A 15,196-nucleotide genomic window follows, 5' to 3' on the forward strand; every position below is an offset into this window, starting at 1 on the left:
TTTTAAAATAAGGAAACTGGTTTAAATGGATATTGGTAAAAATTTCTCACTATAAGACACTGAAATGCAGAACTGATGTGGACACATTTGAGCATTATTCTCTAAGTCTTCCAAAAGGGCACTATTGCCAAGCCCCACCTCCCAATGACATAACTTCAGATTATTTTTAGTGTACCTCCCTCCCATCAATCATCCATAAGTTTTCTAAGTTTTGGACCCCATACTACCGCATGAATTTGTCCTCTGGCAGTTGACCTCTTGGCTAGAAAACACTCTCACTGACACTAAGTTTTACCTTTTTCTCACATTGTCAGTTCCCGTCAGCCCTACATCATAAAACAGGAGGCTAGATAACCACTTCTGTTAGAAACTAGTCACAAGACAGTATAGCAAAATAATAACAACAGCTTATTGAATATCTAGTGTATGCCAGGCACTGCTCTAAATGGTTTAAATTTATTAATTTATTTAATCCTCAAAACAATCCTATAGTCCCATTATTATCTCCATTATAAAGATGGGGTATCTGATGCTCAGAGAGGTCCAATAACTTATCCAAGGAAACACACAGTAAGTAGTGGAGCTGGGGTTTGAGCCCAAGTTATCTGTTATCTGGCTCCAGAGCCAATGCTCCTAACCTCCAAGCTATACCAGCATAATTGCAATTCTACTTAGAAACAGTGTGAGAGTGTCTGCAAATTATGTCTAATAAATTATACATATACATATATATACATACATAGTGGTTTAACTATACAGCTGTCCAACTTAATAAAAACAGTGTTTTTTAAGTATTTGTTTGGCTTGTTCCATACAGCAAATTCCTTTTTAATTACAAAAGTCTTTAAAAAAATTCATACATCAAAGGCCAACTGCCAGATAGGAAATCAAGAGTGACAATTGGTGACGATTACCAAGCACCGTTCACTTTATTTACGTTTTCTCTCTTAGCGTTGACACTTCTATATCCAACAGCAAAACTCTCCCCAGGAAGAGATACCACTAATTTTATTTGTACCACTCACTGCCTCTTATGTTATGAAAAGGGTAAAACAGAACAGTTTAAACTGCCAAGAACACAGCCGGGGCAAAGGTTGGGAGGAGAAAACTGATACTCAGGTATCTAAGTTATTTCATATGTAAAGGATTTTATGATGAGCTTAACTTTTGTTATTTACTACATACGGTTTCAATAATATCTCAAACTTACTACCTAATTAAAACTCACATGATGAATTGACAAAATAAACTTAAAGCAGGCATCAGGAAATGAAAAACAGAAAAAAAAAAAAAAAAAAGCACCGTCAGGGTGTTTCCTCATATAAATAGTATGCTACACCCAGATATAATTCAGTGATGCACAGCCATAAAAGCAAAGCAAATGATTGAAGAGAATTACAGAGATAACATCTTGCAATTTGTGTTCTGGTGTAAATCTTTTATGGTATAAGCTAAAGTGTGTGTGTGTGTGTGTGTGTGTGTGTGTATTGCCATCTCTATGTATACATCTCTGTATATGTCTCTATGTATTCAGAGAGAAACTGGGAAGAGAGGGTGAGTTTACAGACACATTTGAAAATAAAAGCAGGGAAGGACCCTACTTTCCACAAAAAACGTACTTGTGTTAGTGATGATTTTTCCATTTTCGGACTCAATTTTTTGTTTACCTTCACATCAGTGTGTGTTTTCCAAAGCAAAATTTTTAAAATGTGAAATAACTTCGCTCTTGATTTAAAAGTTTGTTCTTGAGATACCCTGGAAAGTTCCACACTATCTTAATATTATAGAAGCACTACTGTGGCATATGGTCTTTTTCAAATTAAAGAGACACAAATGTTCATGGAAACATTTGATCTGATTTTAACCCTCAGCTGAAGTTTTCTAAACAGCCATCCTTCAGGTGCCAGCACACAACATCCTGGGTGTGAATGCAAGAAGCAAATGTGTCTAGCCTACATATACCATGCCGAATAATGGGCATACCTGTTTGGTTTACCTAAAAACACCTTTATGGCAACTTAAAACTTAAGTATCAACATAAATTGTTAGGTTTAATGCTAAGCAGAGTTAATTTTCTTTTTAATATGTTTTATGTTTTTAATACAAACTTTGATTGAAAAAAGCTTTCATCTTATTATTTTGGAGAACACACATCAAAAGAGGAGTTAAACTTAAAACCCCAAAGTTTTGCCAACCATCCCCCACAAATATTTCAGCTTTTATAATTACACTCTGACTTCTCACATCATCTGCATGGGCTCTTCATTTTACTCATACATTACGAATTACAATTTTACAATATTACATATTTAAAACCATATTTTGATAACTTCTTTATGTAAGGGTATATCCATTAATGATATATTTACATCAGATATATTTTTCTTCAAGTCTCTGGCACCAAAATTGAGTTTTTAATGCCAGAAATATCATTTTTAACTGTATGAAAAATGAATGTAAATAGATTCCAATAGCTTTTAATTCTTTAAATAAGTCCTTGCTTGAAAAGTTTTATCAACAGTTTGGAAATATTTTATTCCCACATTCATTAATCAGGCTACATTAACAATTTCAACTCTGCTAGGTCACCAAACCTGTCATTCCAAAGATTATATACATTCAGCTCCCTGGCCCACCTCTAGGATCTGCTTTAACCCTTCCCTCTGTCCCTGAGGGAGCCCCAGGACAGCCTAGGCTTCCTGCACGGCAGACTTGCTTTCCAATCCCTTTGGTGACCATGATATCCTTAAATGAGTTCTGTCCCATTTCCAAAACTTCTAGTCTTTTATTTGTCAAACATGCATTGAGCATCCACTATTTCCGAGACCCTGTGCAAGGCAATGCAAGTAAATACAATAAACATCCCCAACCTCAAGGAGCTGAGAATCTAGTAAAGGAGGCTAGACACGTAAGCAGTAAGAATTCAACAAGTCCCTGTTCTGACTAGTGTTCAAGGCTAACCTCTGATACTCAGCTCAGTCCAAGTTAATTCTCTCTCTCTCCAGAACTTAACCCCACCTGCTGGTTTGGGTTCTGTTTCAAAACGGAAAGAATACAAGAATGATAATATTACCTACCATCTGCTTAACCAGGACCATTCCCACCATCTGGTGACCATGATGCCTGTCACTGACACTGCTCAATTGAGATTAGTTCACCCACCTTCCTAATGGCAAAACCACCCCATATTTGGGTCAATTCTGATCTTTGATAACTTTTCCCCACCTTTCTCTACTGGCCTGCTACTGAGGAAAATTAGCTTTGACAGGGAAGTCATATCAATGCTTGGAGAATGGAAGATCATTTAATCACCAAGATCCTGCCCATCTCTGATTTTCATAAGCCATGCATCTCATTCTGTGAACATACTATATTTTAAAAGAAATATGTACACCTCAATCAATTATTAATAAAAGTCATTTATTGGAGGAGCTCTTTAACCACTTACTGTCTATAATAACCCAACATAATGGGATAATGGTATAATTATTAGCTTTACATATAGGTAAAGAACTGTAGAGGGGTTATGCAACTTGCCTAATATCAAACAGTTTGCAAGCAATGGAGCTAGAATTCCAATTTTTGGAAGCCTTACTTCTAGAGTTCCCCCTGAACCACTAAACTATGCTACTTTTCCCAGCAGCGTACATGACATCTTGATTTATTCATCATAAAAGGTATGGTTAGGGACGAGACAGTGCCGGAGTTCAGAGAAAGCATGAGTTTTTGCTTTGTGGTTACTGTTGTTATTGCTGTTGCTTTGTGGAAAGTGTATATGTGTGTATATAGGTTCTTGTTTTGTTTAGTTTTCCAGTCAGACAGACTTAGGTCTGAATTCTAGTTGTATGAACTTGAGAAAGTTACATCACAGCATCGACAAGTTGTTGGCTATTTTCTCTATGCTAGCCACTCGTCTAAGTGCTTGGCATACTCTATCTCATTAAATTAAATAATTAAATTAAATCTTCATAAAAAGACAAGGAGATCTTCCTCACATTTCAGAGCGAGTGTGACTATGACTGAAAGAAGACAGTAAGCAACATGTTCAAGGTCAACTAGCCAGTGAGGAACGTAGACCCGACTGAGTTGGGAGGAGGTTTAGAAGAGAGCACCTGGATGGCACTAGGTCATGAAAAGAGGCAGTACTGAATTTAGGAAGCAGCACTCACTGCCAGAATTGACAAAGAATAGGACCTCTGAGTATGGACACTGGAGCCATACAACCTGTGTTTGAATCCTTGGATTCAGTTATGATATCTTGGGCAGGTTATTCAACGTCTCTCAGCCTCAGTTTCCTAATCTGTAAAGGTAAAATAATAACACTACATACCTCCAGGTATTTTTGTGAAGAATAAATGAGATAATTATTGTAATGGCACTGGAGGTAGCAGGTAATCAATAAATTACAATTAACAAAAGAGACAGCTTAATCTTGAATAATTCTAATGCGATAAACTTTAATTTCCACACAACAAAATGAATAATGAACAGTGTAAAACTCCCCTAAAGTATCAAAAATGTTAGTATCGGGGATCATTCCCTAGATCTGTCCCTTCTTTTAGTTGCTCAAACCAAGGGCAGCTCTGTTTTTTTCTTTCTTTTCTATATGGGTACGTCTAATGAGGCTGTGAACTTGATTTATTTGTTACAACAAAGGAAATATATCATAAAAGGCTCACATTTGACACTTCTCAATGTCGTTTATAAATGTTCTGCTTGTAGCCCACCAGTCTGAACAACTCTCATACTCTCCAAGAAGGGACAAGGAATAGATGGGAAATAGGAACCAGTGGGAATCGAGAGGTATGAGTCTTATGAGCTGAGTGATGGTAGGAATACTTAGGGATCGTTATGACTGGGATTAAACAGACCTTATTTTGCGAACTAGCCCAAGACTTCTAAGACTTCCAGTGAACAAGTACTTCGTATTTTTTTCTAAAGTTAAGTTTTACAAACTCCCATTCCAAAACGACTCCAATGCTTAAGTATTTTTCAAATTGAACTTTCTAAAAAGAGAATTCAGAGTTTATATTCTTAGTTTTGTACACATTTTTCTCCTAGGTCCATCTTGGATAGTGAGCATCTTGGGCATCAAGCAAAGGGACTGGATTACAATTATACCTCCCCAAGAACCACATTAAAGGAGCCTAAGCATGGTCTTATTAAGTGATGATAGCTATATGGTAAAGTCAAGGAGAATTTGGATTTTGAAGTAATATATTCCAAGTCAGACAACCAGAATGCATTTAATTAATAAATATATCAAATAATTTCACACAAATATAATTATTGTATTACAGAGAATGTGCATTCTTTCCACTTTTATGATACCACAAATAAACAGGTATCTTTAAAAATACAAGTTGAGGAATTTTTTAATTTTGGAAGCAATGAAAGCCAATTAAAATTTCTGCTTAGAAGCAGAAAATATACTGCCTATACTTGAACAATCTTTTCAACTCTAAGAATTTAAATTTTCAGAAAATTGCCAAATTTACATGATCATAAACTGAAATAAATGACATGCCAGAAGTTCTATACTCTCATCAAACTAAAATATTTTAATGATCCTTCCAATGTACTTTTCAAAATCCTAATATAATGAAAGCCACACTAAACAAGACAAGAAATAAAGACATTCTAAAGGCCTCAATCATGCTACATTGTGGAAGTGAGCCCATGTTTATCAGCCATGCTCAGAAACTCTTAATACTGAAGAACATCTCTTCAATTCCTAGAATCCATTCACTGCTCTGCTGACACTGGCAAACTGGCCCCTCAAATGTATTGAAAGTTTAAGAAACAGAATCACATAGAGGCAAATGCACTGGGTTAGAATTCAGTGACTTGGATTCTGGTCTTGGCTCTGGGCTTAAGAAACTGTGGATTACTGGTCCTCTGTTTCCTTATTGCCAAAAAAGTCACTCTATTATTTATTCTATGTATTTACTTATTACTATTACTTATTCTATTCAGCTAGCTGCTAAGATCTTCATGGTACCGCTATTTTATGATATGTACATTTTCTATAGGCCTTAAAAAAGTCATCACTAAACTATCGATATTACTATATTGTGTCCTGCTTATATGAAGTTACTTTCTCCATTGAACATTAAATACAATGAATATCATTAATTGTGCTCCACTAAAAATATTTTTAAAGTAATTTTAAAATTGTAAGGTAATTTTATAAATGGCCATAAGTTCAATCTATCATTCTGTCTTAACACTTAATTAAATCATTTTAAAATTATATATATATATAAAATGTTATCTATATGTAACTATATATATATATATATATATATATATACATATACATATTCTGTTTCATTTCTTGTCCCAGAAGAATATAAGAATTCTAGATAAATAAAACAGGGAAAAAGCACTCTACAAGCCAACTTGAGAATAATGCAAACTCCTACCTTGAGACTGTACCATACATTTTTTAAAACAGTAAACGCATTATAAATGTTAAGAATCAAAGTATTAAAATTTCCCTTTTCTACTTTTACATATGAAATCAATTACTCAATTTGATGCACTAGAAAGACAGCAAAGCATTCCATTTACTTATGCTTCGAGGTCTAGAGGGAATAAAACTTGGATATTTGCAAGTGTAAATAAAATGCTTTGTTGAACATCTTTTAGTTTTAAAAATAAGCATGCTAAAATAAGCACTATCAAAGATAAATCTTCATTTTCGTTTTGTACAGCTATTAGTCAACATTCTTCTTTTTCATTTTTAAAACCTGTTATATTTTTGGTTATTGAGATGAAAGTGTTTCAAGGTGACAGTAAGCTAGTAATAGCCTTGATTCCAACCATAGGGAATCATTAAGAGATTAAGTCCTTATTGAAAAGAAAACAAAGGGAGAAAAAAGAAGACATGAATTGATAGTAAGGCCGCCAAAGATCTCATATTAGAAGAGGTGTGTTAATAACACTTCCCAGAATAATGTCTATGAATGGAGGCAGAGTAAAGAATAAAGGTTATAAATAAGTAACAGTTGCCACAAAAGCTATTCATGCTGAAGAGATGATTTGGGTCCTTCACTCTGAGATGCTGCTGTGCTCCCTCCCAGCCCTCACAGACACACACCAACACCCCATGTGCACCTTTCATCCTGGTTTTTACATGCAAATGGAATAAAATTTTTCCCCCAAGAAACAGGCGCAGGGAAATAATCCCCTTTAAAAGAAAAAAACAACAAAACCTGAACTTAAATCCTAAAAGAAAAGAGACTGCTATATTTAGAATGCCAAGCAGTATTTTTGACAACGGACAATAACGTATTCTAGCACTACCAAGATCTGAGCTGCCTTCCCCATTCCTTCTGAATTAACTATGGACATAGGAATGTGAGTTTGAAGAATTTGAGGATATAATCATTTCATGTTTGTTTCTGGTTTTAAACATGAATGGAGAGGTAAATAAAATACAGGCATTTGGAAAAATAAATAATTTCTAATTTATTTTTAACTGTTTCAATTCTCAGCAAGATTCTTCTGACAAGATACACAAAGCCAAAAGGTGCTTCATGAATTCCACTTCAAAGAATGGAAAAAATATTTTTAAAAATCTATTCAATGCCAAATTTAATCTAGATAAAATCAAAGAGAAATGCGATTATCACACCAAATTCCTAAAAGAAGTGTTTTGTTTTGGCTCTATCATCAGATACAGAGTTGCCCAAGGATACTCTAGCTATGGAGTCTACGTTAAATGAATGGCTGTAGGTTTTTTAGCTTCTAAAACAGCTTCCTAGAGAAATCAGTATCTTACCTTTACATACCTTCTGGAGAGGTTTCTTGGTGCTTTGAAAACTCCTGAGGTCTATGTCAAACGGCCATTCTGTTGCTCCCAGGGTCTTAGGGGCTTGAAGAAATCCCAACACCTGCTGCTACCACTGAGTGTCGAGGCTAGGAAAGCTTCAGGGTTTTGACAGCAGGATCACTGAGCCACAGCCAAAGCTTGGGAAGCCTTAACAACTGAAAGCAAGTGTAGAGGGCAATGTGGTACCCAGCACGCACAGGGCGCTCAATCGTAGCAGCAGGGGGAGGAATATTCCCGCCCTCACAAGGGTTTAGAGGCAGCCATCAGGGAACCCAAGGGTCTGTCACTGGACAGAGCCAAGGAAGTGGAGACATGACCACACAGCACGAGACCCTAAGAGAACAAGGGAACGGGAACAACTAGCAGAGAGCTCAAGTGGCACTTGAAAAGAATCATCAAAATTCCCCGACAGAACACAAGAAGCAATGGCAAAATGCAACAAAATACATGGAGGTAGGCCATTCTAGCATCCCACAGACAGCGAAAAACACAGTTGAGGGGGGATATGGAGCTCTAGTTCTAGAAAGAAAAGTAAGGAAGACATATTATAGTATGCCTACTAGATTTGAGGTTAAAAATCTAATAAGTGGCATAAAATTCCTAAATCCCATCACTATAATATTTACATTAAGATAAGGGAATTGACAAATATAAAAAGTCACAGAGTGCTGATCCACAAGGCAACAGAAGCTAAAAGGCAAACTTGTCCATTGTGGGAGGAGAAAATGAAAAGACAGAGAGAAGGTTAAACTCAGTTGATTTTTAAATGGAGAAATCATTAAAACTGTTTTTTAAATACAACACACGTTTTATCAAATACATCACTTTCTATTACGATCAGATGAGGGAGACGGAAGGAGTTCATGAGATGAGAGAAGGAAGAATATGAAGAAGAAAAGGAAATGGACATAGAGTGTTCAGAGATGAGTAGATGGAGAGATGGAAAAAAAAGAGAAAAAAAAGGAGGAAGAAAGAAAAATGAGATTAACTTATTAGGTTTTAATGCATTGTCAGATAACTACTCACTAAGATTCTCCTAAATCTGGGCTTCACGAGGTTCTATTTTCCATGGAGATGCTTATAGCTTGTTAACCGCTATTCACAGCTCTTCAACTTCTCACAAACCCTCAGGAACTTATCTTGAGGAGCCAGCTGAATATTAAGTATTAAACAGCTACAAGAGACAGACCCTAAGACAATTTTGCTTTAATGAGCTGGGTAAAATCAAGCCAGGGACCAAATATAAACTCTGACAGAACTTTAATCATCCCTAATATGAATCAAAATTAAAACGATCAGGCTCATTTAGGAACTGTCACTTTTTCAAGACTAGAAGCAAATTAACCATGCATGGTATTTTATATTGTTTTAGAGTGAAATGAAAAGAAACTTTACTGCCTAATGGCCATTCTGTGTGCGTAATTCTTGATTTCAGGTATTTACTTAACATATATATTAAGTTCAGGTTAACTAGAACAGTAATAATAATCTATTTTACTTGGTGTCAAATAACTCAAATAACGAGTGTTGGGAAAGGTTGACTTCCATCCCTCACCTCATATACATGTGGTTATGTTATGTTGTATATATTATGTTAATAACCTGTACAATAAAAGCATCTCTTGCTTGGGCGAACTCACTTATGTCCAGGAAGTCGCTATGGGTCAGATATTTTTATAAAATGAAATAATCCTTAAACTACAAAATAGTAAGTACTGCCCAGGCAGCTAGTATTTTAAATTTGAGAGAATTGAGATTTTATAAGAGGATGAGGAATCTGAATTTCCCTTTAAAAATACTTTTACTGTATAAACGGTGCCTAAGTGTAGATGTTGGTTTGAACTAACACTTAATTTTTTAAAACACAATCATGTCAATGATAGGTCTGCATAACGAAAGATGGAGTCCCTATGGTAGAAACTAAATGGAAGCTGAGCTTTTTTTTTAGTGTAATAAGTCTGACTTTAAATAATACGTTAAAAAATCAATTACAGTTTGTTTTCTGACCTCTGTTCTCAAGCTCACTCATGAAAATCAGTTTCAACAATCTAAACAACAAAAACTAAAACATACAAACAAGAAAATGTGGAAGAGAAGATAAGAGACTGAATTAATGTTGCCAGTTGAAATGGTGGAGTCCATTCAATTATAAAGCTCTTCAGACAGAATGGTATGTCAGGATTGTCAGTGAAAATAGAAAAAATCGGTGCTAGCTTTTTAAAAATAAACATTACATTGCTACTAAACTATCTTCCTAAAGTAATGAGATAATCTAAATCAGTGTTTCTCTGTTGTTAAGCATCACAAAGGGAGAAATTTTTGACAAAGGTGCCTACAACTGTATCCCTGCACCTAGTTAACCTGGCAACATAGTAGGGGCTCAGTACGTATTTACTGGCTGAATAGTGGTGCCACATGTGAAAAGGCACTTCTCAGAAGCATGGGGGTAGGGGTGGGGGTGGAGGCGGGTTATGGTCAAATAGAGTTCTTAAAAATTAAAGTTAAACAGGGGTCTTCTTACATGGCTTGTCAGAACCTTTATTATGCTCCTGAAAATTCCTAAACTTGATTGTCAACATTTTTCATGGAATACCTATTAATCATAGATTAATTATTCTAGAAAAACTTGGTCTATACCTCTATGGAAAACTTGATATTTCTGCATCTTCCAATCTTTTAATGAAAGACACAGGTGAACTATAAATTGGCACATATTCATCTCTGTTATAAATTATAAGGTGGAAGAGATATGTATGTATTTCAAATCTCATAGTAGGCTTATCACAAATGGCTGCTGCTTTGGGATAAGGAAATTTTAGAGGAAAATATTTTGGAGTGAGGAAAATTGAGAGAGCTCATTCAAATTATTTGTTTTACCAATGAAGAAACTTGCTCGAGGAAACTATTATACCTTGTGTTGGTAGATAAATACATTAGCAATGAAGTTTCTTTATTGCTAATGTCAAAGATTCATCCTGTGCAACCATCTGACTAATATAAACAATATCTTACTAATTTGCTTACATAATTATCTTGAATTGAAAAGAATATTCCTGGCAAGAATTTGTGTATTAAACAATCTCTTAATTTAAAATTCTATACTCTGTTGTGCTGAAAAAAAAGGAGGGGCTCATTTAGAATTGAAAGGGAAAATAATTGCTTTCATATACTAGAAAGTCTTTTTTTTTTTTTAATCACTGTGGGTCAAGTGAAAAACAAGAATGAAGATTAAATACTGCCTGAGAAATTACATGGGAAACTATACTCCATATACTGAGCTAGCTAACAAACTTCAGGATTAGTATCTTCAGGTAGTAAAGCTAGAAATAAATATGTTTATTTACGGAACATACACAGGATCACAGATCAGGTCACCAGTGTTAAAACTATGATTCCTTTCTAAAACAATGTTCTGATATTCAGATTATCAGATGCCATTTTCCCATGGACGCCACCTCAGTCCTTGAGAGAGCGAACCTGCCCAAAGGTATCTTAGTAAACTGGCTCCCCAGTTGCCTTAGTCACTCACCAGCATCCATTAGCCAACTCCATGCTTTATCTTCAATAGATAAGATACGGCTTCTTCTTGCCATGGTGCCATGAAAAGGATCCAGAAGGTTCCCTTAAACCACATTTCCTGAGTGACTGCTGCAGCACCAAGAGTAAAGGATATGCCAGGTCAGCCACTTTTCCTTCCCAGCAATATTAGCAGCAGCAGCAGCAGCAGAAGCAGACCGTTGAGACCCAACTCCTTGCAGGATGCTAGCCAAAGCACTCTTGTATACTCTACACCTAGACAGAGTTTGCCCGTATGTTTGCACCTTCCCCACAGTGTGTCAAAACAGGTGTTTTCCTGTGATCATGCTTTAAGTCTGCTCCCCAAACAAGGTGATAAATACACTGTTACTATGAAATTCTAAGTTTCTAATTCTATGGAAAACATTCTTAAAGATTTACTTTATCATAAGGAAGCCTTGATGAAACCTTTTTAAATTTTCATTCACCTTTCCCACTCCTAAGAAGCAGGCAGACTGCCCTAAAATTTCCTGTTAATGAAAAAACGGATGTTACCATATGAAACAAATGCCATCATGCAATTTTGGTCATTTCTTTCATAATATTCGATCTGCCTTCCTGGCACAGAATCACGTTTTACAAATGCTAATGTTTTCATAATCTTTACAACACTCCCAACAGATGGCGAAATATCAGGTCTCATGAACTTTATTTTACAGAAGCAACGTCTTCTCTGCCTCTATCTTTCACTCCCTTTTTGATGTTATTGATGAGTTGCTTTTCTTCCCAGGGGTGTTCAACTTAATGAGTGGCTAGAATATGGCTGGACAAAGAGAAGGTAACATCACCAACAAAGCATTTACTTTACTTAACTGATTCATCCAGAACTCAAATCCTACAGGTTAAAAAAAGCATCTACAGATTTTTTTTAAAAAATCTAAACAGTCCAACAAAGGATAAGTGAAAACCAGATTATTATTTTCCTAATAATTAGAAAATAATTATAAACTCCAAGGCATGTGTTCTCTGCACGGTAGAAAGTAACAATTCTCATTAGCAAAACTGAAACCCTACATACACAGATTCTGAGTATGACACGTTGCTCGTGTATTAATACTTCATGTGTTCACTTCAACATCAAAATAAAAATCAGAACAGCAGTTAACACATATCACATACTCAAGTAGTGCCAGGCACTCAGTACTTTACATGTGTTATCCCGTTTAATCTTCACAGCAACTGCAGATCAGGTATTATTACGGCCCCATTTTGCAAATGAGAAAACTGAGGCTCAGTCAAGTTATGTCACAAGTTTAAGGTCACAGGGCTCGAAAGTGATTTGAACCCAGGTTGCACAGTTCCAGACCTGGAGCTCTTAAACATCTTGTTAAAACTGCAGCCTCAGTGCTGGTTTTCATTTATTTCTGTACTGCAAGTTTACCTAAATAGCTAATGTGTATACAGTACTTATTGTGTGCCCTAAAATTCCATAAGTCCTTTGCATGTATTAATTTCTTCAAGATTCAAAACAATCCAGTGAGGTAAATACACTCCTCTTTAGTGGGGTAAGAATGTTAAGGAAGTCGCCAAAGGTCATAGGACTACTAAGCAGCAAATGGAAACTTTGGACCCAGGGAATGCAGCGCCTGAAATTGTGGTTTTGTGCCTACACCTACCCTCTACTGCCTCCTGAAAGCTGACTGCACGTTAGACTCTTAAAGAAAGGGGATAAGAAATGTCAGGTCGGGCTTCCCTGGTGGCGCAGTGGTTGAGAGTCCACCTGCTGATGCAGGGGACACGGGTTTGTGCCCCGGTCCGGGAGGGTCCCGCGTGCCGCGGAGCAGCCGGGCCCGTGAGCCATGGCCGCTGGGCCTGCGCGTCCGGAGCCTGTGCTCCGCAACGGGAGAGGCCACAGCAGTGAGAGGTCCGCGTACCGCAAAAAAAAAAAAAAAAAGTCAGGTCTGGCCAGAACCCTGGTGGAAGGAGGATCTGCTGTCCCGTCTCTTTTCAAAAACATATGTATAAAGTACATGAGCTTATACAATACACAATTCTATCATTTTCCTTCATGATGCTTACTAACTTAAGGAATTAGCAAATATTTTATGTGATTCTCAGATTTTAAAAAGTCAAGGGCAAATTCAGCTTTCACATTTTATTCCAATATATCGTATCTTCAGAGGCACTAACAGGACAGTAACATTATTATCATCACAGTGTCAGTCATTCTGTTTTGGGGAATTACCATTGCTGACGGTCATATTTATATTTTATTCCCATCATTGGCAAATAAATGTAATTATGTGCAGGGCCAAGACAATAATTGTGAGCTTAGAGGAAGCTTCAGAAATCCAAGGTTCATCCCTTGAGATGCTGGCTGCAATGAACCTTGCACCAAAACACTTCCTTGAATATTCAGCAGCTGAAATGACCTTCTTTGAATTAGTTCTTAAGGACACAAAGCCATCTGGGGAATGTCAGACAACTCAAATCAAGCACCTAGGGTCCCAAGTGTAAGTCTGAAAAAACCAATGAAGAATACTGAGACCAAGCTATGTCTTTAATGTAGCAGCAAAGCCTAACTCTCAGGATGAATTTTGGCTAGCTTTAGCTTTTTTGGCTTTAACCTGACATAAATTACCATGAGAATCCATGAAAAGTTCAGAGAGAAAAAACAGTTATGGTAAAGGTGTCTATCCTCTGTCAGAATTTAGCCACCAGCTGTAAGAAATGCAGCCATTTGGTGACATTTAGCAGAGAGAAATTTACATACCCATGTGGCATAGCTTGAGGTGATGCACTGGAGTCTATTTACTCTCAATTATTTTTACAATCAAAAGTTTCCATAGGAGGAAGATGACAATTCCTTACCCCATTTCTAGACAACTGCCTTCTCTGTATAATTCCTTGGGAAGTGGTATTACATACTGTACCCACATAAGCTTGATTTACTCTGGCTGACACCAAGATCTAAATTTATCTCAGTGTCCAATGTTAACACTGAATTAACACAAAAGCTATTCAAAAATGTTTCAAAAACACATTCTGGAATTTTTGGGGTGAGAAAAAAAAAATAATTCCATAGGCTTTTACATAAGGCAGAGCATAACAAATAATTTTATGACCTTGGCACTACTAAGTGATAGACTAGGAAGATCATGACTCATTTATGAAGTTGTCCAAATTTTATACGAGCATATATATGTATATATTCATTGTTTGACTTATCTATTGAAGTTACAGTTCTTACTTCTTGCTGTTAATGATGCTGTAATTAAAAACACAGAAATATGATTCTGATCATTTTAATACACTACTTTTAGAAAGATATCAGTCAATAGACATTATATTTGTAGATGAATAAATTAACTGCTTCTTATTCATCAACTCCTACTGGGTCTACTCTCTTTTATTTAATTCCTTGAACTTGGCTTTATCTACAAAGAAATATGTTAATAAGCATCAATTCTAGCCCGTTCACAGATCAGAACAGGAGGAGTTGCAGTGAGCTTCCCAGCTTCTTCTGGAAACTAAACAATGCACCAACTGTAACCAATCCTTAACTAACACTAAGTCGGCTAGATGTGAACTGGTGATCTAAAAGTGAAAAGCTTTAATTGTGCATTACAAATTTCTGAGTCATTTTGTCCTCACAACTTTATGCTTTAAATAAACCTAAATGCTGGCTAAAGAAAATCTACAAGTATGACTTAGTGTTTCCAAACCAGGAAAAGGAAGGAGTTTCAGTGTTTGAGATAAGGTTTGTTTTCTGGAGTTTGGAAAATAAACATTTCCTATGCAGTTATGCCTGGGAGAGAGAGAGAGAGAGAGAGAGAGAGAGAG

At 36.2% G+C, this 15,196-nt stretch overlaps 1 protein-coding gene across 19 annotated transcripts in view; it reads right to left on the bottom strand.

Annotated features, from left to right (window-relative positions):
* The window catches only part of MBNL1 (muscleblind like splicing regulator 1), a 177,758-nt gene that overhangs the window by 101,877 nt on the left and 60,685 nt on the right, over nt 1-15,196 (bottom strand). The window contains exon 1 of one of the 19 annotated variants that reach the window (XM_081234177.1): nt 11,367-11,492. The exons of the other annotated variants lie outside the window; for them this stretch is intronic. Within the exon in view, the coding sequence (XP_081090303.1) occupies nt 11,367-11,372 (6 nt within the window). The 5' untranslated portion in view covers nt 11,373-11,492. Of the gene's footprint in view, nt 1-11,366; nt 11,493-15,196 lie in introns of those variants that run through there. 19 annotated transcript variants of the gene reach the window in all.

Source organism: Mesoplodon bidens (assembly GCF_964165515.1).
Source record: "Mesoplodon bidens genome assembly, chromosome: 5".
Taxonomy (NCBI): domain Eukaryota; kingdom Metazoa; phylum Chordata; class Mammalia; order Artiodactyla; family Ziphiidae; genus Mesoplodon; species Mesoplodon bidens.